The sequence below is a fragment of the Mobula hypostoma genome, chromosome 4 (genome assembly GCF_963921235.1).
Source record: "Mobula hypostoma chromosome 4, sMobHyp1.1, whole genome shotgun sequence".
Lineage (NCBI taxonomy): Eukaryota > Metazoa > Chordata > Chondrichthyes > Myliobatiformes > Myliobatidae > Mobula > Mobula hypostoma.
This window is the reverse complement of record NC_086100.1, coordinates 88,605,040-88,631,880: the sequence shown is the minus strand read 5'-3', so window position 1 is coordinate 88,631,880 and position 26,841 is coordinate 88,605,040. Positions and strand designations below refer to the sequence as shown.

General features: G+C 45.1%; 1 protein-coding gene across 1 annotated transcript in view; it reads left to right on the top strand.

The window, feature by feature from the left end:
* ankmy1 (ankyrin repeat and MYND domain containing 1) overlaps positions 1-26,841 on the top strand; it is a 187,425-nt gene that overhangs the window by 159,549 nt on the left and 1,035 nt on the right. Inside the window, exon 13 of the mRNA XM_063044988.1 lies at positions 10,006-10,172. Coding sequence (XP_062901058.1) covers positions 10,006-10,172 — 167 coding nt within the window. The remainder of the gene's footprint in view (positions 1-10,005; positions 10,173-26,841) is intronic.

The window sequence follows — 26,841 nt, the reverse complement described above, 5'->3', positions numbered from 1 at the left end:
TTCCATTGTCCCTTCTATCACCTCCCCCTGCCACTGGTCCTTCCATCACATCCCCTTCCACTGTCCCCCCTTCCATCACCTCCCGCCACTGTCCCTTCCATCACCCCCTTCCACTGTCCCTTCCATCACCTCCTCCACTGTCCCTTCCATCACCCCCGTCCACTGTCCCTTCCATCACCTCCTCCACTGTCCCGTCCATCACCCCCTTCCACTGCCCCCTCCATCACCTCCCTTCCACTGTCCCTTCCATCACCCCTTACACTGTCCCTTCCATCACCTCCATTCCACTGTCCCTTCCATCACCCCCCCTTCCACTGTCCCTTCCATCACCTCCCCTCCACTGTCCCTTCCATCACCTCCTTCCATTGTCCCTTCTATCACCTCCCCCTGCCACTGTCCCTTCCATCACATCCCCTTCCACTGTCCCCCCTTCCATCACCTCCCGCCACTGTCCCTTCCATCACCCCCTTCCACTCTCCCTTCCATCACCTCCTCCACTGTCCCTTCCATTACCCCCCCACTGTCCCTTCCATCACCCCCTTTCCACTGTCCCTTCCATCACCTCCCCCTTGCACTGTCCCTTCCATCACCTCCCCTTCCACTGTCCCTTCCATCACCTCCGTTCCACTGTCCCTTCCATCACCCTCTTCCACTGTCCCTTCCATCACCCCTTCCACTGTCCCTTCCATCACCCCCTTCCACTGTCCCTTCCATCACCTCCCCCCACTGTCCCTTCCATCACCCCCTTCCACTGTCCCTTCCATCACCTCCATTCCACTGTCCCTTCCATCACCCCCTTCTACTGTCCCTTCCATCACCCCCCTTCCACTGTCCCTTCCATCACCCCCTTCCACTGTCCCTTCCATCACCTCCATTCCACTGTCCCTTCCATCACCCCCTTCTACCGTCCCTTCCATCACCCCCTCCACTGTCCCTTCCATCACCCCCCTTCCACTGTCCCTTCCATCACCCCTTCTACTGTCCCTTCCGTCACCCCCCTTCCACTGTCCCTTCCATCACCTCCCCCCACTGTCCCTTCCATCACCCCCTTCCACTGTCCCTTCCATCACCCCCCTTCCACTGTCCCGTCCATCACCCCCCTTCTACTCTCCCTTCCATCACCCCCTTCCACTGTCCTGTCCATCACCTCCCCCCACTGTCCCTTCCATCACCCCCCCTCCACTGTCCCTTCCATCACCTCCATTCCACTGTCCCTTCCATCACCCCCTTCCACTGTCCCTTCCATCACCCCCTTCCACTGTCCCTTCCATCACCCCCCTTCTACTCTCCCTTCCATCACCCCCCTTCCACTGTCCCTTCCATCACCCCCTTCCACTGTCCCTATCATCACCCCCCCCTCCACTGTCCCTTCCATTACCACCCCCCCAACCCCACCCCCTTCACTGGGCTGTTAGATCCACAGCCAGCTGCTGCCATCCCAGCAGCACTGGGCAGGGCAACCTGTTGTTTTAGCCCGGTTCTTCGTCACCCCTAATTTTTAAAAAATAGAAATATAGAAAACCTACAGTACAATACAGGCCCTTCGACCCACAAAGCTGTGCCAAACATGTCCTTACCTGAGAAATTACCTCAGGTTACCCATAGCCCTCTATTTTTCTGAGTTCCATATAAATGTCCAGGAGTCTCTTAAAAAACCCTATCATATCCGCCTGCACCACCGTCACTGGCAGCCCATTCCACGCACTCACCATTCTCTGTGTAAAAAAAAACAACTTACCCCTGACATCTCCTCTGTACCTACTTCCAAGCACCTGAAAATTGTGCCCTCTTGTGCTAGTCATTTTAGCCCTGGGAAAAAACCTCTGACTATCCACACGATCAATGCCTTTCATCATCTTATACACCTCTATCAGTTCACCTCTCATCCTCCATCGCTCCAAGGATAAAAGGCCGAGTTCATTCAACCTATTCTCGTGAGGCATTCTCCCCAGTCCAGGCAACATCCTTGTAAATCTCCTCTGCACCCTTTCTATGGTTTCCACATCCTTCCTATGGTGAGGCGACCAGAAGAACTGAGCACAGTACTCCAAGTGGGGTGCCACCAGTGTCCTATATTACCTCTCGACTCCTAAACTCAATCCCATGATTGATGAAGGCCAATGTACTGTATGCTTTCTTAAGCACAGAGTTAACCTACGCAGCAGCCTTGAGTGTCCTATGGACTCAGAACCCAAGATCCCGCTGATCCTCCACACTACCAAGAGTCTTGCCATTAATGCTATATTCTGCCATCATATTTGACCTACCAAAATGAACCACCTCACATTTACCTGGCTTGAACTCCATCTGCCATATCTCAGCCCATTTTTGCATCCTATCAATGTCCCGCCGTAACCTCTGATAGCCCTCCCACACTATCCACAACACCTCCAACCTTTGTGTCATCAGCAAATTTACTAACCCATCCCTCCACTTCTTCATCCAGGTCATTTATAAAAATCACAAGGAATAGGGGTCCCAGAACAGATCCCTGAGGCACACCACTGGTGACCAACCTCCATCCAGAATGTGACCCATCTACAACCACACTTTGCCTTCTGTGGGCAAGCCAGTTCTGGATCCACAAAGCAATTTTCCCTTGGATCCCATGCCTTCTTACTTTCTCAATAAGCCTTGCATGGGGTACCTTGTCAAATACCTTGCTGAAATCCATATACACTACATCTACTACTCTACTATCATCAATGTGTTTAGTCACATCCTCAAAAAAGTCAATCAGGCTCGTAAGGCACGACCTGCCTTTGATAAAGCCATGTTGACTATTCCTAATCATATTATGCCTCTCCAAATGTTCATAAATCCTGCCTCTCAGGATTTTCTCCATCAATTTACCAACCACTGAAGTAAATCTGTAATTTCCTGTTTGTCTATGTGGACTTCAGTAAGGCCCTTGACCAGGTTCCACACAAAAGGTTAGTTAGGAAGGTTCAATCGTTAGGCATTAATATGGAAGTAGTAAAATGGATTCAGCAGTGGCTAGATGGGAGTCGCCAGAGAGTAGTGGTGGATAACTGTGTGGCAGATTGGAGGACAGTGTGTAGTGGTGTGCCTCAGGGATCTGTACTGGGTCCAATGCTGTTTGTCATATATATTAATGATCTGGATGATGGAGTGGTAAATTGGATTAGTAAGTATGCAGATGATACTAAGATAGGTGGTGTTGTGGATGATGAGGTAGGTTTTCAAAGCTTGCAGACAGATTTAGGACAGTTAGAAGAGTGGGCTGAAAGATGGCAGATGGAGTTTAATGCTGAAAAATGTGAGATGCATTTTGGTAGGATTAATCAAAATAGGACATACATGGTAAATGGTAGGGCATTAAAGAATGCTGTAGGACAGAGGGATCTAGAAATAATGGTGCATAGTTCCCTGAAGATGGAATCTCATGTGGATAGGGTGGTGAAGAAAGCTTTTGGTTTGCTGGCCTTTATTAATCAGAGCATTGAGTATAGGACAGCGGTCCCCAACCACCGGGCCGTTGACCGGTACTGGGCCGCAAAGCATGCACTACCGGGCCATGAGGAAACGATATGATTTGGCGATAGGAGTCAGCTGCACCTTTCCTCAGTCCCTGTCACGCTCTGTTGAACCATTACGCACGCGAGGTCATTACCCGAGCGTCATCCATGTCAGTGCAGGGAGAAGATCAACTCCTCAAGCTTGCAAATGACGGCGGGCTGAAAAGTATGTTTGACATAACATTTCTGCAGGCATTCTGGATCAAAGTCGAGGCTAAATATCCTGAGGTAGCCAGGAAAGCACTGAAAACTTTGCTTCCATTTCTAACATCATATCGCTGCGAAGCGGAGTTTTCTGCAATGAATGCAACGAAAACTAAATCGCGGAATAGACTGGACATAAGGAACCCCTTCGAGTATCGCTGTCTCCCATTACCCTTCGATAGGACCGTCTTGTTGCAGGAAAACAAGCCCAGTGCTCCCACTGATTCAGCGATATTGGTGTGTTGCAATGATTTTATATGTTCATATGGGGAAAATATGTGCTGTGTGTTTAATATCCAAACGTTACTTAAAATGTTATGATGCTATTGACTTACTTATATAAGCATATAACAATTACAGCACGGAAACCAGCCATCTCGGCCCTTCCAGTCCATGCCGAACGCTACTCTCACACTGCTCTCTACTCTGACCTGCACTCAGCCCATAAACCCTCCATTCCTTTCCTGTCCATATACCTATCCAATTTTTCTTTAAATGATAATATCGAACCTGCCTCCACCACTTCTAATGGAAGTTCGTTCAACACTTACTTCAAGCGCCCCTGATAATTGACTTATCGCTATATTCATGCGAGGAAAATATGCGCTGTGTGTTTAATATTAAATTCGTTAGATAAACCCTTTTAGAGACGAAATTGAGTGTATTAGCCACTTATCACCTATATTCCCGTCGTAATCAACACCCCACCCCCCGAACAGAATTGCCAAAAACGAGATGTATAGAAAAAATCGGTATGTACATGCATGCGCAAATTACGCATGCGCACTGGTGCCCGCGCAAGGCTTCATGGTCATTATAGTCTCAGGGTAAACAACGTATTTGACTGCTACTCTTGTTCGTTGGCAACCCTACCCACCCCCCCCACCCCCCGCCCGGTCAGCCGGTCTGCAAGAATATTGTCAATATGAAACCGGTCCGCAGTGCAAAAAAGGTTGGGGACCCCTGGTATAGGAGATGGGATGTAATGGTGAAATTGTGCAAGGCATTGGTAAGGCCAAATCTGGAGTATTGTGTACAGTTCTGGTCACCGAATTATAGGAAAGATGTCAATAAAATTGAGAGAGTACAGAGGAGGTTTACTAAAATGTTGCCTGGGTTTCATCTCCTAAGTTACAGAGAAAGGTTGAACAAGTTAGTTCTTTATTCTTCCGAGCATAGAAGGTTGAGGGGGGACTTGACAGAGGTGTTTAAAATTATGAGGGGGATTGATAGAGTTGACGTGGTTAGGCTTTTTCCAGTGAGAGGGGGGAAGATTCAAACAAGAGGACATGAGTTGAGAGAGGACAAAAGTTTAGGGGTAACATGAGGGGAAATTCTTTAGTGGTAGCTGTGTGGAACGAGCTTCCAGCAGAAGTGGTTGTGGCAGGTTCTATGTTGTCGTTTAAAGTTAAATTGGATAGATATATGGACAGGAAAGGAACATAGAAACATAGAAAATAGGTGCAGGAGTAGGCCATTCGGCCCTTCGAGCCTGCACCGCCATTTATTATGATCATGGCTGATCGTCCAACTCAGAACCCAGCCTTCCCTCCATACCCCCTGACCCCTGTAGCCACAAGGGCCATATCTAACTTCCTTTTAAACATAGCTAATGAACTGGCCTCAACAGTTTGCTGTGGCAGAGAATTCCACAGATTCACCACTCTCTGTGTGAAGAAGTTTTTCCTAACCTCGGTCCTAAAAGGCTTCCCCTCTATCCTCAAACTGTGACCCCTCATTCTAGACCTCCCCAACATCGGGAACAATCTTCCCGCATCTAGCCTGTCCAATCCCTTTAGGATCTTATACGTTTCAATCAGATCCCCCCTCAATCTTCTAAATTCCAACGAGTACAAGCCCAGTTCATCCAGTCTTTCTTCATATGAAAGACCTGCCATCCCAGGAATCAATCTGGTGAACCTTCTTTGTACTCCCTCTATGGCAAAGATGTCTTTCCTCAGATTAGGGGACCAAAACTGCACACAATACTCCAGGTGTGGTCTCACCAAGGCCTTGTACAACTGCAGTAGTACGTCCCTGCTCCTGTACTCGAATCCTCTTGCTATAAATGCCAGCATACCGTTCGCCTTTTTCACCGCCTGCTGTACCTGCATGCCCACTTTCAATGACTGGTGTATAATGACACCCAGGTCTCGTTGCACCTCCCCTTTTCCTAATCGGCCACCATTCAGATAATAATCTGTTTTCCTATTTTTGCCACCAAAGTGGATAACTTCACATTTATCCACATTAAATTGCATCTGCCATGAGTTTGCCCACTCACCCAACCTATCCAAGTCACCCTGCATCCTCTTAGCATCCTCCTCACTGCTAACACCGCCACCCAGCTTTGTGTCATCCGCAAACTTGGAGATGCTGCATTTAATTCCCTCATCCAAGTCATTAATATATATTGTAAATAACTGGGGTCCCAGCACTGAACCTTGCGGTACCCCACTAGTCACCGCCTGCCATTCTGAAAAGGTCCCGTTTATTCCCACTCTTTGCTTCCTGTCTGCTAACCAATTCTCCACCCACACCAATACCTTACCCCCAATACCGTGTGCTTTAAGTTTGCACACTAATCTCCTATGTGGGACCTTGTCAAAAGCCTTTTGAAAATCCAAATATACCACATCCACTGGTTCTCCCCTATCCACTCTACTAGTTACATCCTCAAAAAATTCTATGAGATTCGTCAGACATGATTTTCCTTTCACAAATCCATGCTGACTTTGTCCGATCATTTCACCGCTTTCCAAATGTGCTGTTATCACATCCTTGATAACTGACTCCAGCAGTTTCCCCACCACCGACGTTAGGCTAACCGGCCTATAATTCCCCGGTTTCTCTCTCCCTCCTTTTTTAAAAAGTGGGGTTACATTAGCCACCCTCCAATCCTCAGGAACTAGTCCAGAATCTAACGAGTTTTGAAAAATTATCACTAATGCATCCACTATTTCTTGGGCCACTTCCTTAAGCACTCTGGGATGCAGACCATCTGGCCCTGGGGATTTATCTGCCTTCAATCCCTTCAATTTACCTAACACCACTTCCCTACTAACATGTATTTCGCTCAGTTCCTCCATCTCACTGGACCCTCTGTCCCTTACTATTTCTGGAAGATTATTTATGTCCTCCTTAGTGAAGACAGAACCAAAGTAATTATTCAATTGGTCTGCCATGTCCTTGCTCCCCATAATCAATTCACCTGTTTCTGTTTGCAGGGGACCTACATTTGTCTTTATCAGTCTTTTCCTTTTTACATATCTATAAAAGCTTTTACAGTCCGTTTTTATGTTCTCTGCCAGTTTTCTCTCATAATCTTTTTTCCCCTTCCTAATTAAGCCCTTTGTCCTCCTCTGCTGAACTCTGAATTTCTCCCAGTCCTCAGGTGAGCCACTTTCTCTGGCTAATTTGTATGCTACTTCTTTGGAATTGATACTATCCCTAATTTCTCTTGTCAGCCACGGGTGCACTACCTTCCTTGATTTATTCTTTTGCCAAACTGGGATGAACAATTGTTGTAGTTCATCCATGCAACCTTTAAATGCCTGCCATTGCATATCCACTGTCAATCCTTGAAGTGTCATTTGCCAGTCTATCTTAGCTAATTCATGTCTCATACCTTCAAAGTTACCCCTCTTTAAGTTCAGAACCTTTGTTTCTGAATTAACTATGTCACTCTCCATGTTAATGAAAAATTCCACCATATTATGGTCACTCTTACCCAAGCGGCCTCTCACGACAAGATCGCTAATTAACCCTTCCTCATTGCTCAAAACCCAGTCCAGAATAGCCTGCTCTCTAGTCGGTTCCTCGACATGTTGGTTCAAAAAACCATCCCGCATACATTCCAAGAAATCCTCTTCCTCAGCACCTTTACCAATTTGGTTCACCCAGTCTACATGTAGATTGAAGTCACCCATTATAACTGCTGTTCCTTTATTGCACACATTTCTAATTTCCTGTTTAATACCATCTCCGACCTCACTACTACTGTTAGGTGGCCTGTACACAACTCCCACCAGCGTCTTCTGCCCCTTAGTGTTACGCAGCTCTACCCATATCGATTCCACATCTTCCTGGCTTATGTCCTTCCTTTCTATTGCGTTAATCTCTTTTTTAACCAGCAACGCCACCCCACCTCCCCTTCCTTCGTGTCTATCCCTCCTGAATATTGAATATCCCTGAACGTTGAGCTCCCATCCCTGGTCACCCTGGAGCCATGTCTCTGTGATCCCAACTATATCATAATCATTAATAACAATCTGCACTTTCAATTCATCCACCTTATTACGAATGCTCCTTGCATTGACACATAAAGCCTTCAGGCGCTCTTTTACAACTCTCTTAGCCCTTTTTAATGCTTGCCCTGGATTTGTCGGCCTGCCACTTTTACTTTTCCCCTTTGTACTTTTTGCTTCTACGCTCACTTTACACCCCTCTGTCTCTCTGCACTGGTTCCCATCCCTCTGTTGTGAACTAACCTCCTCACACCTAGCCGCTTTAATTTGATTCCCACCCCCCAACCATTCTAGTTTAAAGTCACCTCAGTAGCCCCCGCTAATCTCCCTGCCAGGATATTGGTCCCCCTAGGATTTAACGGAGGGTTATGGGCTGAGTGCAGGTTGGTGGGACGAGGAGAGAGTAAGAGTTCGGCATGGACTAGAAGGGCCGAGATGGCCTGTTTCCGTGCTATAATTGTTATATGTTATATGTTCGTGGGCTAACTCTACTCCCTTTTTTGAATAATGGAACAACATCCGCAACCCTCCAATCCTCCGGAGCCTGTCCCATCCCCATTGATGATACAAAGATCATCGCCAGAGGTTCAGCAATCTCCTCCCTCACCTCCCACAGTAGACTGGTGTACATTACATCCGGTCCCGGTGACTTATCCAACTTGATGCTTTCCAAATTCTCCAGCACATCCTCTTTCTTAATATCTACATGCTCAAGCTTTTCAGTCCACTGTAAGTCATCCCTACAATCGCCAAGATCCTTTCTCGTAGTGAATAATGAAGCAAAGTATTCATTAACTACCTCTGCTATCTCCTCCGGTTCCATATACACTCTTCCACTGTCACACTTGATTGGTCCTATTCTCTCACGTCTTATCCTCTTGCTCTTCACATACTTGTAGAATGCCTTGGGGTTTTCCTTTATCCTGTCTGCCAAGGCCTTCTCATGGCCCCTTCTGGCTCTCCTAATTTTATTCTTGAGCTTCTTCCTATTAGCCTTATAATCTTCTAGATCTCTAACATTACCTAGCTCTCTGAACCTTTTGTGAGCGTTTCTTTTCTTCTTGACTAGATTTATTACAGCCTTTGTACACCATGGTTCCTGCCTGATAGCCTCATATTTCGACTTACTCCAATTAAACTCTTTCCTAACTTGTCTGTTCCTATCGCTCTCCAATGCTATGGTAAAGGAGATGGAATTGTGATCACTATCTCCAAAATGCTCTCCCACTGAGAGACCTGACACCTGACCAGGTTCATTTCCCAATACCAGATCAAGTACAGCCTCTCCTCTTGTAGGCATATCTACATATTGTGTCAAGAAACCTTCTTGAACACACCTAACAAACTCCACCCTATCTAAACCCCTCGCTCTAGGGACATGCCAATCGAAGTTTGAGAAATTAAAGTCTCCCACCACGACAACCCTTTTATTATTACACCTTTCCAGAATCTGTCTCTCTATCTGCTCCTCGATGTCCCTGTTACTATTGGGTGGTCTAAAAAAAATACCCAGTAGAGTTATTGACCCCTTCCTGTTCCTAACCACCCACCCACAGAGACTCCGTAGACAATCCCTGCATGTCTTCCTCATTTTCTGCAGCTGTGACACTATCTCTGATCCACAGTGCCACATCCCCATCTCTTTTGCCTCCCTCCCTGTCCTTTCTGAAACATCTAAAGCCTGGCACCCAAAGTAACCATTCCCGCCCCTGAGCCATCCAAGTCTCTGTAATGGCCGCAACATCATGATCTGCCAAGTTTGCAGCAACAGGGATACCAGAGACTTGTATGTTTAGGCAGTCTGCCTGAATGGCCACAAATGGTAACCCAAACAGCCCTGATTTGTCACGCAGCACAGAAACAGGGTCTTTAGTCCACACTGCCCGTACTAATCATCGAGTACCATTTACACACCAGCACCTAGACTGTAGCCTGCTGGCAATCCCTGGAGGAAGAGTAACACCCACACATTCAACAACTCACTGCCTGGGCTAACAGTGTTTCTGTTCCCGCAGGAGGCAGCTGTTCAAGTTCAAGTTCTGCTACTACTGTGGACGCTCCGTGGGGGTGCATCTGGTTGCGTGCAGCCGGTGTAAGGAGGTGTATTACTGCAGCAAGGCCTGCAAGCTGGCAGCTTGGGACGAATTCCACAAGCACGAGTGCTACGTCTCAAAAGGAAAAGGTACAAGCACAACCCTTCGCAACCCAGTCAGCTCATCAACATTACCCCAGCAGCACATCGTATTTATGTTCAGGGGAACTTGCAGATCATTGGAACACACACAAAATGCTGGAGGAACTCAGTAGGTCAGGAAGCTTCTGTGGAAATGAATAAATAGTTGATGTTTTGGGCAAGAATCATCTTCAGGACAGACTGTTGTGCACAGTTTTGGTCACCTTGCTACAGGAACAATGTTGTAAAAATGGGAAGAGTGCAAAGACAATTTACAAGGACACTGCCAGGACTCGAGTGCCTGAGTCCATAGAGAGATTGGACAAGCTAGAACAAAACTGGGGGTGACTTTTATAGAGGTGTCTTAAATCATGAGTGGCATAGATAGGGTTTATGCCCATGGTCTTTTTCCCAGTGAAAGGGAACTAAAAATTAGAGAGCATAGGTTTAATGTGAGAAAGAAAAGATTTAAAAGGGGCCTGAGAATAGTTTCTTCATACAGAAAGTGCACGGATGAAATCAACTGCCAGAAAAAGTGGTTGAGTCAATGAAATAACAATTTTCTAAATGTGTGGATAGGAGGTCTTTAGAGGAATTATATGGGCCAGACACTGGGAACTGGGATTAGATCAGTGGGCACCACAGTCACCTGGATGAGGCTAAAGGGCCCGTTACATGCTGTATTACCTTGACTATAGAGAGCAGAGAGTAATACAGGATGAATCTAGCCATTATGCCCAACCCTTTCTAAGCTAGACCTGTTTATCCACACCTTTTCCATATCACAAATTTAGGAAATCTTTGAGCCCGGCCATTATACACCTGTAAAACTCCAATACCCTACTACATCTGGGACTTGGTGATGTTGGACTATTGAATGTTATTTCTATAAACCCACTTTTAACTTAACTCTTTTAAGCTGTTACAGTAAATGGAATTACAGTAAACTTTCCAGTGACCTGCATACGTTTAAAGGGAGCATAGGAAACAGGGTCCTAGTGAGTTTAAAGAGAACATTGCGACCAGCTCACTGCTGAGCCAAAGAGGGGTGGGTAGATGTCTGATGTATGGGATCTGTACCCTGTAAGCATGATGTCAAACCGTTGGGAGTTCAGAAGAGTTGGAGAGCAGATTGTTAGTTTTCCACAATGAGGGAATTAGGGAATACATGACGGAATCTTGTTTGGAAATTGGTTTATTATTTCACATACACTGAGGAACAATGAAAAACTGTTCAACATGTCATGTCTACAGATCATTTCAATACACAGGTACACGGACTTAGTAACAAAGGAAAAAGCATTAACAAAATGTAGAATATAATATTAAAGTTACGATGAAACTGCAGGTAGCCAATAAGGTGCAAGCACCATGATGAAGTAGATTGTGATGTCATGCAAGAGGTCCATTGAAGAATCTCATAAAAGTGAGATAGAAGCTGTCGCTGAGCCCCGTGGTGCCTGCTTTCAAGCATTAATATTTTCTGCCCAATGGAAGGGGGAAGAAGAGGGTAACTAGAACAAGAGAAGTACTTGATTACGTTAGCTGCTTTCCCAAGTCATTGAAGTTTCCAAGGCAAAAAGCAAGCCTGTGTTAAAATAAAGCGGATAGATTGCTTTTCTATTTCCCTGTAACTCATTCAAGACTCTGCTGTAACATAATTTAAATTTTGCATTCTAGAAAGAATTATAATTACATGAATAAAAGCAAGATAGCAAAATCAAGATTTCCTGTCTCTCCCCATTAACTGAATTGAAGCATACAAACTTAAAGCATACATATTGAAACATCAAAGTGAGTCACACCACACAGCCTGTTCACTACCCTTGCCTAAGACAAATAATGATAAACTGACTACTGCCTACTCTTGTCAACATAGGCATTGCTGCAAGAAGCAAATCAATATTGAAGCTCTTGGTGATCCCACAAGTACAGCTCATAGGAACACAAGAAGATAGGAGCAGCAGTAGGCAGCTTGGCCCCTCAAACCTGCCCCATCATTCAATAGGATCTGACTCCAGGCCTGATCTCCTCTTCTGTGCTTGTTTCAAATAATTTCAAGTCCCAATTGTTTCAATGCTTTTAACGATTCAAAGGTACAATTTAATGTCAGAGAAATGCATACAATATACATCCTGAAATGCTTTTTCTTCGCAAACATCTACGAAAACAGAGGAGTGCCCAAAAGAATGAACGACAGTTAAATGTTAGAACCCCAAGGTCCCCCCCGCAGCTCCCCTCCCTCCCACAGGTAAGTGGCAGCGAGCAACAATCCCCTCTCCCCCATCGGCAAAACAAAAGCATCAGCACCACCACTGAGCACTCAAGCGTGAGCAAAGCACTAGCAAAGGCATAGACTTGCAGTACCCCAAAGACTTCACTTTCACCCGGTACTCGACATACTGCAGGCTCTCTCTCTCCCTAAAAAGGAAGAAGGAGGTGTCTCCATTTTCCCAGCGAGCGGGGAGACATAACAAACAGCTCGCTGGTTTACGATGTTAAAAGTCCATTACATTGCTTTATTTCAAGCTCTGTGTCTAAAGATCGCAAAGATCCCAGGTCTCCAGGCACACAGTCGCAGTTAACCCGACTCCCTCGATGACCCACGGGTCTCCTGTTTTGCCACTGACCCTCAATCTGCCTGTCTCCAGAGCCCCGAGATCCTAGGCTTCCAAATCCAAGCCGGACTTTTAGGCCGAGCTGTTGGCGTGCCGAATAACGGCCATTCGTGACATCCCAAGAGCGGGTCCCATTCCTGCAAAGAACCTTAGTCAGCATGTAACTCCAGGTCCGGGTCCTCAAAAGAACCTTGAAAGGGAAAAATAGAGATGGAAGTAGAGCTGTTTCCGTAGATGCAAGTAAAGGAGTTGCTGTTAGGTGCCATTAACCCTCCTAAGCTCCACTTACATAAATATAATTTTAAATATCCCTAATGGTCTTCCACAGCACTCCAGGGCAGAGAATTCCAGAGGTCCACCACCTGCTGTGAGAGGAAATTCTGATGGATCCCAATTTTGAAATATACTTCCCAATGCCAGACTGTCTATTACCATCCAACAAGAACCATTGAACAACAAGAAATCTGCTGGAGAAACTCAGCAGGCCAATCAGGATCTGTGAGGGTGGGATGGGGGGTTGTCAATGTTTCAACTTAGTCTGGACACGGGGTTTCCATCCAAAACAACAATAGCTCCAGTACCCATGGATTCGGCTTGACCCACTGACTTCCCCCAGCACATTGCTGCTGCCAATTCCAGCATCCACAGCCTCCTTGAATGCGTCCCAATTTTTGCTTTGTTGTACGCCCTCTCTTTTGCTTTTACATTAGCTTTGACTCCCCTTTTCAGCCACAGTTGTACTATTTTTCCATTTGAGTATTTCTTTGTTTTTGGAATACACCTTCCTCATTTTTCCCAGAAACTCACACCTGCTCTGCTGTCATCCCTGTCAGCATCTCCTTCCAATTTACTTTGGCCAGCTCCTCTGCCATACCACTGTAATTTCCTTTACTCCACTGAAATACTGCTACATCAGACTTTACTTTCTCCCTATCATTGATCTCAATCACATTGTGATCACTGGTTCCTCATCACATTGGGTGTTCATTACATAAGACCCAACCTGCCCCACTTCACAACACTGCCACTTGCTGATGAGAGTTCACATTCAAATCCCTGGAAAAATTGAATCACTTCCCATTTCTTGGAAGCCACCTCTCAGCGAAGACGGACATCGATGGTGAAATTCCCCACTGCTTGTGGAAAAGGGAGTTTAAAGAGCGAGACTTCAGACAGATGCAAAACATGTGGGCCATCTGGCAAGTGAGAGCCTGCTTTTGATGGATAGACTACCTATAACAGGCACTGGAAAGGAGCAATCAATAATCTTCCAATTTACTGCAAGCAAGCAACATTGTCATCTGTTCCAAAGCTAATATCCCCAGAACTGAAGCCTTGGTTATACTAAACTCCATTGAGCATGTTGAGCATGCTTGATAACAGACCTTCAAAATACTTTAATTTGGCCTCAGTTACAGGAAGAGATTGCCAGATAAACAGAGGAAAAGTTTCAAGGATGTGCTCAAAACCTTGAAAAATGAAACATCGCCAGGTCCTGAAGAGAGAATTTAGGGAGCTATGTAGAAAGCTGAAAAGCAGGATCTCCAGCATAGCAGTCTTTGAATTGCTGCCTGTGCTATGTGCCAATGAGGGTAAGAATAGGATGATTTGCCAGATGAATGCATGGCTGAGGACCTGGTGCAGGAGATAGATAGATAGATATACTTTATTAATCCCGAGGGAAATTTGATTTTGTTACAGCTGCACCAACCAAGAATAGAGCGTAAATATAGCAATACAAAAAACCCCAACAATCAAACACCAAAATACAAACTATGCCAGATGGAAAATAAGTCCAGGACCAGTCTATTGGCTCAGGGTGTCTGACCCTCCACGGGAGGAGCTGCACATTCGATGGCCACAGGCAGGAACGACCTCCCGTGCCGCCAAGTGTTGTATCTCGGTGGAATGTGGCCGAAGTCCAACAGTAAAAGTTTCAATATCCAGTCTGCAAACATGTTCCTCGATCGTAATATACCCCGGATTGCACCATCCGTTGTTAGCCAGAACAGTAAGCACCTAACTCCTTTACGCTTACCGCTCTCAGTACACTTCCGGTCAGCCAGAACGGTATTACCCACCAAACTCCTCTTCTCCAAAAGTCTCTGTTGTCTCGACCCGGTCCCCTTTCCTCGGCTTTGTGATCCCCCTTTGTGGGTTTTCCTCCGGATTTCAGCAGGGGTGTCCACCGCTCTGTTAGCTAAGCCGGCCAGGATTTGCCGGTCCGTGGAATACACAATGCGACCTTGCTTCTGTCCCGCGTGTCGTGATGTTACCATTTCCAGCGCTAAAGAAAACCCAAATAAAACTCTCTCTACCAGCATGTTAGAGGGGGTGTAGCTTCGATGTGTTACCGTGAGGGGAAAAAAATACAAAAAAATAACGTAAATTAAAAAGTAAGAAGAAGAAAGTAAGAATAGATCGGAACGGCTGTACCAGGCTGCATGCACGACCGGTGCATGCGCGCTAAGAGGGGGACCAATATCCTTGCGGACAAGTTTGCTAGAGCTGTTGGGGAGGTTTCAAACTGATTTGGCAAAGGAATGGAATCTGGATTGATAGGGCTATTGGTTTACAAGCAGAGGCAGTGTTCATGGAGACTTGGGAAGGACAGGCAGATGTTAGGGTAAAATTGCATACAGTGAGATGAGTTGCAGTGTAAAAGGGGACAAAATTGAAAAGGACTGGAGGAGTTATATTTGAATGCACATAGTATACAGAAGAAGGTAGATTATCTTACAGTGCAGATATGACATTGTGGGCATCACTGAGTCATGGCTAAAAGATTATCATAGCTGGGAGCTTAACATCCAAGGGTACATATTGCATCAGAAAGACAAGCAGGTAGACAGAGGGGATGGGTGACTCGATTAGCACAAAATGAAATCAAATCCTTAGAAAGAGGTGGCACAGGATCGGAAATTGAAGGGTGCTTGTGATCAAGTTAAAAAACTGAAAGGATAAAAAGACACTTTTGAGAGTTATATACAGGCCTTCGAACAGTAGCCAGGATGCAGGCCACAAATTACAACAGGAGAGAGAAAATACATGTCAAAAGGGTAATGATACGATAGTCATGCGGGATTTCAGTATGCAGGCAGATTGGGAAAATCAGGATGGTGCTGGATTCCCAAGGAAGAGAATTTATAGGATGCCTACAAGATGGCTTCTTAGAGCAGCTTGTGGTTGAGCCCATTAGGGGATCCGCTAATCTGGATTGGGTGTGTGTACTGAACTGGATTTCAGTAGGGAGCTTAAGGAGCCAGTGATCATAATATGATAGAATTCACCCAGCAGTTTGAAAGGGAGAAGCTGAAGTCAGATATATCAGTATTACAGTGGGGTAAAGGGAATTACAGAGGCATGAGAGAGGAGCTGACCAAAGTTGATTGGAAGGTAACTCAAGCAAAAGAGAGAGCATATAATAGAACAAAAATTCTTGGAAAGTTAGAGGATTGGGAAACTTTTTAAAACCAACAGAAGGCAACTAAAAAAGCCATAAGGGGGGAAAAGATGAAATATGAAGAGGGTAAGCTAGCCAACAATATCAAAGAGGATACCAAATGTTTTTTTCAGATATATGAAGAGTAACAGAGAGGCGAGGGTAGATATTGGACCATTGGAAAATGATGCTGGAAAGGTAGTAATGGGGGAATAGGAAATGGCGGACAAACTGAATATATATATTTTGCATCAGTCTTCACTGTGGAAGACACTAGCAGTATGCCAGCTGTTCGAGAGTGTCAAAGGGCAGAAGTAAATGAGGTTACTATTACTAGGGAGAAGGTGCTTGGGAAAGTAGATGAAATGGCTGGACCAGATGGACTACACCCCAGCACTCTGAAAGAGGTAGCTGAAGAGATTGTGGAGGCATTAGTAATGTTATTTCAAGAATCACAAGATTCTGGAATGGTTCCGGAGGACTGGAAAATTGCAAGTGTTCCTCCATTCTTCAAGAAGGGAGGGAGGCAGAAGAAAGGAAATTATAGGTCAGTTAGCCTGACCTCAGTAGCTGGGAAGATATTGGAGTCAATTGTTAAGGATGTGGTTTTAGGGTACTTGGAGACGTATGATAGGATAGGCCAAAGTCAGCATGGTTTCCTTAAGGGAAAATCTGGTAGTGTTGAGGAAGCAGAGAGTCTGCAGAAGGACTTAGACAGATTAGGAGAATGGGCAAAGAAGTGGCAAATGGAATGACGTGTCAGGAAATGTATGTTCATGCACTTTGTTGGAAGGAATAAAAGCATAGACTATTTTCTAAACAGAGAAAATTCAAAAATCCGACATGCAAAGGTACTTGGGAGTCCTCGGGCCAGTATTCCCTAAAGGTTACTTTGCAGGTTGAGTCAGTGGTGAGGAAGGCAAATGCAGTATTAGCATTCATTTCGAGAGGACTAGAATATAAAAGCAAGGATGTAATTCTGAGGCTTTATAAGGCATTTCAAAGGTTAAAAGGTCAAATTTAATGTCAGAGTAATGTCTATTATACAATATACATCCGGAAATGCTTTTTCCTCACAAACATCCACGAAATCAGAGGAGTGCCCCAAAGAATGAATGTCAGTTAAACGTGAGAACCTCCAGTTCCTCACTCATGCACATAAGCGGCAGCAAGCAACAATCCCCCCCTCCCCCACCAGCAAAAAAAAGGCGCATTGGTACCATCACCGAGCCCAACTGTGTGCTAAGCAATAGCAAAGACACAGACCAAAGTTACCCCAAAGGCCTCGCATTTCATCCGAAATTCGACAAACCACAGGTTCTGTCCCTGGCAAGGGAGAGGGAGGTGTCCCCCATTTTCACAGTGAGCAGGAGACATAACAACCCGCTGGTTTACAATGTTAAAAGTCTGTTCCGTCGCTTTTTTTGAGCTCTGCGTCCAAAGATCGCAAAGACCTCAGGCCTTTGGGGCCACAGCAAAAGATTTTCCGGCCTCCTCAATGACACATGAGTCTCCTGCTGTGACACCGACCCTCGATCCGCCCGCCTTTAGCACCCCAAGATCTTAGGCTTCTGAACACGATCGAGATTCTCAGGCCAAACCCTTGGCATGTCGAATAACAGCCAGTCGTGTGGAACCCCAAGAACGGGTCCCATTCCCGCAAAGAATGAAAGGTTTATCATATCAGGAGTGACTTATGGCCCTGGGTCTTCACTCACTGGAACTTAGAAGAATGAGGGGGATCTTATTGAAAGCTATTGAATGTTGAGAGGCTGTTGAAAGGCCTAGACAGAGAGGACGTGGAGAGGGTGTTTCCTGTGGTGGGTGAGTTTAGAAGCAGAAAGCTCAGCCTCAGAATCAGGGACATCCATTTAGAATGGAGATGAGGAGGAATTTGTTTAGCTGAGGGTGTGAATCTGTGGAATTTGTTGCCACAGGCGGCTGTGGAGGCCAGGTCATTGGGTGTGTATAAGGCAGAGTTTGATGGGTTCTTGATTAGTCAGGCTGCGAAGGGTTAGGGGGAGAAGGCAGGAGAATGGGGTTGAGAGGGAAATGGATCAGACATGATGAAATGGCAGAGCAGACTCAGTGGGCCGAATGGCCTCATTCTGCTCTGATGTCTTATGATCTTATGGAAGTCCAGAGAAGCTATAGTCTGTGACAACTCTAAGGAGCATTTAGGATCATGCTAAGAACCCTGGGTCCATTGAAAAGAAACACATGGACACCCTGCATAACCAGATGGAGAGCAGACTGTCTGAGAAATTACCAAGCATACTTTCTGTCAGGCACCAGTGATTCCCACCCTGGCTTCATCAGTCACCTCCAAATCTACAGAACTGAATGTGTTGGTGTGTGGCCAAGTGGTTAAGGCGTTCATCTAGTGATCTGAAGGTCGCTAGTTTGAGCTGAGGCAGCGTTTTGTGTCCTTGAGCAAGGCACTTAACCACACATTGCTCTGCGACGACACCGGTGCCAAGCTGTATGGGTCCTAATGCCTTTCCCTTGACATCATTGGTGTCGTGGAGAGGGAAGACTTGCAGTATGGGCAACTGCCGGTCTTCCATACAACCTTGCCCAGGCCTGCGCCCTGGAAACCTTCCAAGGCGCAAATCCATGGTGTCACGAGACTAACTGATGCCTATATATAAGAATGCAAGCAAACCATCCTTAATTGCAAGGAAGCGCAGAAGGAGAAGATTTAACACACTATTTTATCCTCTTTTTTAAAGGCCGAACTGTGAAAGTGAGATGCTGGGATTATGGCAATGCAGCAGGTTAATTGTTGCTACCTACCATTTTACATTGTTGCAATATTTCACGACCATTGCTACTTTGCTAACCTCTAAACAAACATTAAATTCAAGACTCTTACAAAACTGTTGCTCCTTTAAGCTCCCAACAGATTAGTGTTCTTCCAAGATATATTAATTGAACATGTGGCACACATTTCATTCTCTCTTGGCGTGACAGTGGGAGACACCTGCTCAGATCAGGTCATTATTCTAATTGATGAACCATGCTGCCGTTTAACTTCTGTCATCAGTAATTGACCTGTTTTAACGAAGTTCAGAGGTTACAGAGTGAAGTTGCCTTTTCCATAGTAAATTGTGAATCAATTTCCCTGGAGATTTTTTTAAAGTTAGTGCACCTTGCTTAGTTGCTTTTAAGAAACTGACTGATTCCATTATTTAAAATCTTGCTTTGGAATTGTATTTATGTGCTTTTGTAGGAAGTAATACAACTAGTTTCACTTGAGGATCATTTCAAACATCTACACCCACTAAACATTTTCTGGGCCCCCCCCCATGTCAATATCAAGATGGATAAAGCTACAAAGCTACCTTCTGGGCAATTAAGGCCACATAACAACTTTAGCTTTTTCAGCAGTACCCAGAGATCCAAAACAAAAGGAACAGAATATACAGGGGAGCTTTAGCTGGCAATCATCATGCACATTATCTAAATGATGGCAAACAAATAAAACTGCAGTTGTTGCAGTCTGAAGCAAAAGAAAATGCAGGAAGAGCTCAACATCAGTGAATAGAGAGGCCAGCTAACATTCCTCACAACTGACTGCTGAGCTCCTCCAGCATTTTTGTTTAAGTAAATCGTTATGTCACATCCAGTTTTAAAATGCTCATTGTGTGAGTGGGGATTTTGAGACTTCAGCTCTTCAAGCCTCTCCTCACTGAAGTCTCGAGTGACAGAGAGTGAAAAAGTTGTAGATCCATTTTTTTTTCCCGCCCCCCCACGGTTTACTTACTGTTTCCTCCCTTATATTTGCTCAGTTACAACAGCAGGGATGCCAGACAGGACAGTGGAATTCTCCTCTTGCAGGGTGTGGGAAGGCAGGAAGACCTCCAGTGTCCCTGACAACTTTACCTGCACGAAGTGCCTCCTGCTACAGCTTCTAACACTCCGTGTTAAGGAGTTCGAGCTGGAACGGGAAGAAGTCCGGATCATTCGGGAGGCTGAAGGGGTGATAGCCAGGGCTTTTAGAGAGGTAGTTACACCCGAGGTTCAGGACACAGGAAACTGAGAGTCAGGAAGGGGAAGGGGTTAAGGAGCCTGAGCAGAGTACCCCCGTGGAGATCCCCCTCAACCACTTTGGATACTGTTGGGCAGGGGGACCGAGCAGAGGAAAGTCATAGCAGTCAGATTTCTGGCTGTATGACTTAGAGAGGAAGGGAGGAGAAGAAGCAGGCTGTGGAGATAAGGGATTCCTTAGTTAGGGGAACAGAAAGGAAGTTCTGTGGACAGGAATGAGATTCCTGGATGGAATGTTGCATCCCAGGTGCTAGGGTCTGGGACATCATGGATCAAGTCAATAGACAATAGACAATAGGTGCAGGAGTAGGCCATTCGGCCCTTTGAGCCAGCACCGCCATTCACTGTGATCATGCCTGATCATCCACTATCAGTATCCAGTTCCTGCCTTATCCCCATAACCTTTGATTCCACTATCTTTAAGAGCTCAGCATTCATAAATAATAAGACAATGCTGAGGATGTTCTATGAATCTGTGGTGGCCAGTGCTATCATGTGTGCTGTTGTGTGCTGGGGCAGCAGGCTGAGGGTAGCAGACACCAACAGAATCAACAAACTCATTCGTAATACGGTGGATATGCAATGGCAAGCATTTAAAGGTTGCATGGATGAACTACAACAATTGTTCATCCCAGTTTGGCAAAAGAATAAATCAAGGAAGGTAGTGCACCCGTGGCTGACAAGAGAAATTAGGGATAGTATCAATTCCAAAGAAGTAGCATACAAATTAGCCTGAGAAAGTGGCTCACCTGAGGACTGGGAGAAATTCAGAGTTCAGCAGAGGAGGACAAAGGGCTTAATTAGGAAGGGGAAAAAAGATTATGAGAGAAGACTGGCAGGGAACATAAAAACGGACTGTAAAAGCTTTTATAGATATGTAAAAAGGAAAAGACTGGTAAAGACAAATGTAGGTCCCCTGCAGACAGAAACAGGTGAATTGATTATGGGGAGCAAGGACATGGCAGACCAATTGAATAATTACTTTGGTTCTGTCTTCACTAAGGAGGACATAAATAATCTTCCAGAAATAGTAAGGGACAGAGGGTCCAGTGAGATGGAGGAACTGAGTGAAATACATGTTAGTAGGGAAGTGGTGTTAGGTAAATTGAAGGGATTGAAGGCAGATAAATCCCCAGGGCCAGATGGTCTGCATCCTAGAGTGCTTAAGGAAGTAGCCCAAGAAATAGTGGATGCATTAGTGATAATTTTTCAAAACTCGTTAGATTCTGGACTAGTTCCTGAGGATTGGAGGGTGGCTAATGTAACCCCACTTTTTAAAAAAGGAGGGAGAGAGAAACCGGGGAATTATAGACCGGTTAGCCTAACGTCGGTGGTGGGGAAACTGCTGGAGTCAGTTATCAAGGATGTGATAACAGCACATTTGGAAAACGGTGAAATGATCGGACAAAGTCAGCATGGATTTGTGAAAGGAAAATCATGTCTGACGAATCTCATAGAATTTTTTGAGGATGTAACTAGTAGAGTGGATAGGGGAGAACCAGTGGATGTGGTATATTTGGATTTTCAAAAGGCTTTTGACAAGGTCCCACATAGGAGATTAGTGTGCAAACTTAAAGCACACGGTATTGGGGGTAAGGTATTGGTGTGGGTGGAGAATTGGTTAGCAGACAGGAAGCAAAGAGTGGGAATAAACGGGACCTTTTCAGAATGGCAGGCGGTGACTAGTGGGGTACCGCAAGGCTCAGTGCTGGGACCCCAGTTGTTTACAATATATATTAATGACTTGGATGAGGGAATTAAATGCAGCATCTCCAAGTTTGCGGATGACACGAAGCTGGGTGGCAGTGTTAGCAGTGAGGAGGATGCTAAGAGGATGCAGGGTGACTTGGATAGGTTGGGTGAGTGGGCAAACTCATGGCAGATGCAATTTAATGTGGATAAATGTGAAGTTATCCACTTTGGTGGCAAAAATAGGAAAACAGATTATTATCTGAATGGTGGCTGATTAGGAAAAGGGGAGGTGCAACGAGACCTGGGTGTCATTATACACCAGTCATTGAAAGTGGGCATGCAGGTACAGCAGGCGGTGAAAAAGGCGAATGGTATGCTGGCATTTATAGTGAGAGGATTCGAGTACAGGAGCAGGGAGGTACTACTGCAGTTGTACAAGGCCTTGGTGAGACCACACCTGGAGTATTGTGTGCAGTTTTGGTCCCCTAATCTGAGGAAAGACATCTTTGCCATAGAGGGAGTACAAAGAAGGTTCACCAGATTGATTCCTGGGATGGCAGGACTTTCATATGAAGAAAGACTGGATGAACTGGGCTTGTACTCATTGGAATTTAGAAGATTGAGGGGGGATCTGATTGAAACGTATAAGATCCTAAAGGGATTGGACAGGCTAGATGCAGGAAGATTGTTCCCGATGTTGGGGAAGTCCAGAACGAGGGGTCACAGTTTGAGGATAGAAGGGAAGCCTTTTAGGACCGAGATTAGGAAAAACTTCTTCACACAGAGAGTGGTGAATCTGTGGAATTCTCTGCCACAGGAAACTGTTGAGGCCAGTTCATTGGCTATGTTTAAGAGGGAGTTAGATATGGCCCTTGTGGCTACGGGGGTCAGGGGGTATGGAGGGAAGGCTGGGGCGGGGTTCTGAGTTGGATGATCAGCCATGATCATAATAAATGGCGGTGCAGGCTCGAAGGGCCGAATGGCCTACTCCTGCACCTATTTTCTATGTTTCTATGTAAGGCCAGTGATGTTGTGGGGATGGAACTGGACTCTCTGACGGTGGTGTCTGAAAAGAGGATGCTGTCTAAGTTGCATGCCATCTTGGACAATATCTCCCATCCACTACATAATGTACTGGGTGGGCACAGGAGTACATTCAGCCAGAGATTCATTCCACTGAGATGCAACACAGAGTGTCATAGGAAGTCATTCCTGCCTGTGGCCATCAAACTTTACAACTCCTCCCTTGGAGGGTCAGACACCCTGAGCCAATAGGCTGGTCCTGGACTTATTTCATAATTTACTGGCATAATTTATATATTACCATTTAACTATTTATGGTTCTATTACTATCTATTATTTATGGAGCAACTGTAACGAAAACCAATTTCCCCCGGGATTAATGAAGTATGACTATGACAATCTACAGCCAGAAGGCGTGGTCCATGTAGGTACCAGTGACATTGATAGCAAGAGTTACGAGGTTCTTCAAAGTGAGTTCAGGGAGCTTGGTACTGAGTTGAAGGGCAGGGCTTCCAGATTTGTGATCTCAGGATTGCTACCCATGCCATGTGCGAGTGAGGATGGAAATAGGAAGATCATTCAGTCTAACACGTGATCAAGGAGTTGGTGTAGGAGGGAGGCCATCAGATTTCTGATCATCGGGCTTTCTTCCATGAAAGGTGGGACCTATACAGAAGAGATGGTTTGTAGCTAGAGGAGGGGGATTAATAGCCCCTTAATAGCTGTAGCACTTACTTTTTATTTGCAGTTATTTTGTAAATAACACTATTCTTTGAATTTCTGGTTAGATGCTAACTGTGCATCTGTACTCGGCACAATGACAATAAAGTTGAATCTAATCTAGTGGGAAGGTTTGTTGCTGCTGCACTAGGTGGGGAAGGAGTGTTCAAGTAGAGTTTCAGGGGTATGGGAACCAGACTGCCAGAACAGATAGTGGAGGTTGTGGAAACTTGTTGTTAAAACATCAAAGTCTGAAATCAAAAGGTTGAGCATGGTGTGACTAGTGTCCTGAGTCACATATATTTCAGTGCAAGAAGTATAGTAAGAAGGGCAGATGAGATCAGGGCATGGATCAACATCTGGAATTATGATATTGTAGCCATTAGTGAGTCTTGGTGACAGGAATGGCAGCTCAATATTCTGGAGATGTGTTGTTTTAGATGTGACTGAATGGGAGGGATTAAAAAGGGAGGGGTGCTGTTACTAGTCGGGGAAAATGTCACAGCAGTGCTCAGTCAGGACAGACTGAAGAACTCATCTAGTAAAGCTTTATGGGTGGAAATGAGGAAGGTATATTATAGACAACCCAGCAGTATGCAGGATTTAGAGGAACAATTTGTAGAGAGATCGCAGCCTGTTGCAAGAAACATTAAGTTTATTATATAGGTAATTTTAGCTTTCCACATATTGACAGGGACTCCCATACTGTAAAATGACTAGATAGGATGGAGCTTGAAAGTTTCCTTAATCAGTACATAGAAGTCCAATGAAAGGAGTGTCTGATACTTGATCCGCTTTTAGGGAATAAGACTTGGCAGGTGATTGAAGTTTGGGTTGGGGAACATTTTGCATTAAGTGATTACAATGCCATTAAACTCGAAATGAACATGGAAAAAGATAGGTCTGGACCGCAGGTTGAGATAACAGATTCAGTGAACCTTGGTTTTCAAAAGATATTGAGACCCTGGTTTAAAAAAATAGGAGGTGCAAAGCAGGTATAGGCATTTAAGAACAAAAGAGATACTTATGGAATATACAGAATGCGAGAGAGCACATAAGAAAGAAATGAGAAGTGCTAAAAGTAGTGTGAGGTTGCCGTAGCAGATAAGGTGAAGAAGAATCATAAGAAATGCTACAGATATGTTAAGAGCAAAAGGTCCCCTGGAGGATCAAAATGGTGATCTATATGTGGAGTCAAGAGAGATGGCGGAGATCTTAAATGGATTTTTTGCATCTGAGACAGACGTAGAGTCTGTCGAAGTGAGGAAAGCACAATAAGGTCATGGACCCTATGCAGATTACAGAGGAGGATGTGTTTGCAGTCTCAAGGCAAGTTAGGGTAGGCAAATCCCCAGGGCCTGACAAGGTGTTCCAGTGGACCCTGTGAGAGGCAAGTGCAGAAACTGCAGGGGCCCTAGCAAAGCTATTTAAATCACCCTTAGTGATAGGTGAGGTACCGGAGGATTAGAGGTCAGCTGATGCTGTTCTACTGTGTAAGCAAAGCTCTAAAACTAAACAAGGAAATGATAGGCCGGTGAGCCTGACATCAAAAGTGGGAAATTCATTGCAGGGTATTCTAAGGGACTGGATATATAAGTATTTCGATAGACATGGACTGGTTTGAAATAGTTCTCGTGGCTTTGTGCGTGATAGGTTGTAACTAACCAATTTTTCCCACTTTCCCACTTTTGCAGTTTTTTGAGGAAGTTACCAGGAAAATTGATGAAGTCAAGGCAGTGGATATTGTTTACATGGATTTTAGGAAGGCATTTGACGTGGGCGGTTGGTCAAGAAAGTTCAGTCTCTCAGCATTCAAGATGAGGTAGTAAATTGGAATAGACATTGGCTTTGTGGGATAGTGGTAGTAGATGGTTGCCTCACTGACTGGAGCCTTGTAGCTAGTGGAATGCTGCAGGGATCAGTGCTGGGTCTGATGTTGGCCCTCAAAAATCAAAGCATTGCGTACAGGAGATAGGATGTTATGTTGAAGATATATAAGACAATGGTGAGGCCTAATTTGGAGTATTGCATGCAGTTTTGGTCACTTACCTACAGAAAAGATGTAAATAAGGTTGCAAGAATGTTGCTGGAAGTGGAGGTTCTGAGTTATAAGGAAGGATTGTATAGATTAGGGCTTGAAATTTAGAAAATTGAGAGGAGATTTAATAGTGGTATACAAAATCATGAGGGGTATAGACAGGATAAATGCTAGCAGGCATTGTCCACTGAGGTTGGGTGGGATTACAACTAGAGGTCATGGGTTAAGGGTGAAAGGTGAGAAGCTTAAGGGGAACATGAAGTGAAACATTTTCACCCCTAGGGTGGTGAGAGTGTGGAACAAGTTGCCGGTGCATGAGTTGCATGCAAGCTCAATTTCAATATGTAAGAGAAATTTGGATAGGTACATAGATGGTAGTGTTATGGAGGGCTATGGTTCCGGTGCAGGTCGATAAGAGTAGGCAGTTTAAATGGTTCAACACAGACTAGATGGACTGAAGGTCTTGTTTCTGCACTGTATTTTCTATGACTCTAGAGGAAAAGCAAGATGAGAACAGATATTCTAATAACCTAGAGTAGAACATGCTACCATGGTATTGACATTGTGGATAATTAGGAAACCAGCAAGTAAAGTTTCAGTGACAAGAGTTGAGATACTGGACGGTCAGTATTTAGGAGATAGCTTGGACTACAAAGCTGTGGACTATGATTGGGGATGTAAATTTACTGAGGGTGGGGGGAGAGGTTGGCAGCAGAGATTGACAGTGGAAAGGAAAGCCTTCTATGGTACAGTTCCAGCCCCAGAGACTTCCACTTACATGAGGGTGGTAAAATTACAGAGAGGTGTTTAAAGATCTGTCTTTGCTGGGGAGTGTAGGGAAGATTCACTCGGATATATGGGAGATACTGGATAGGCTGAGCTTGTTTTCACTGGAGCAAAGAGGGCTGGGGAGGTACATAAAATAAGACAGAGGTATATTTGATCATGAGGCTGATAAATAGTCATAATTATTTTCCTGTGGTTGGTTTAAGGTGAAAGGAAGGAATTTGAGGAGTTTTTTTATATGTACACAGAGTGGGTGCTATCCGGAGCTCACTCCCAGTAGAGACGGTGGTGTTGGATACAATCACAATT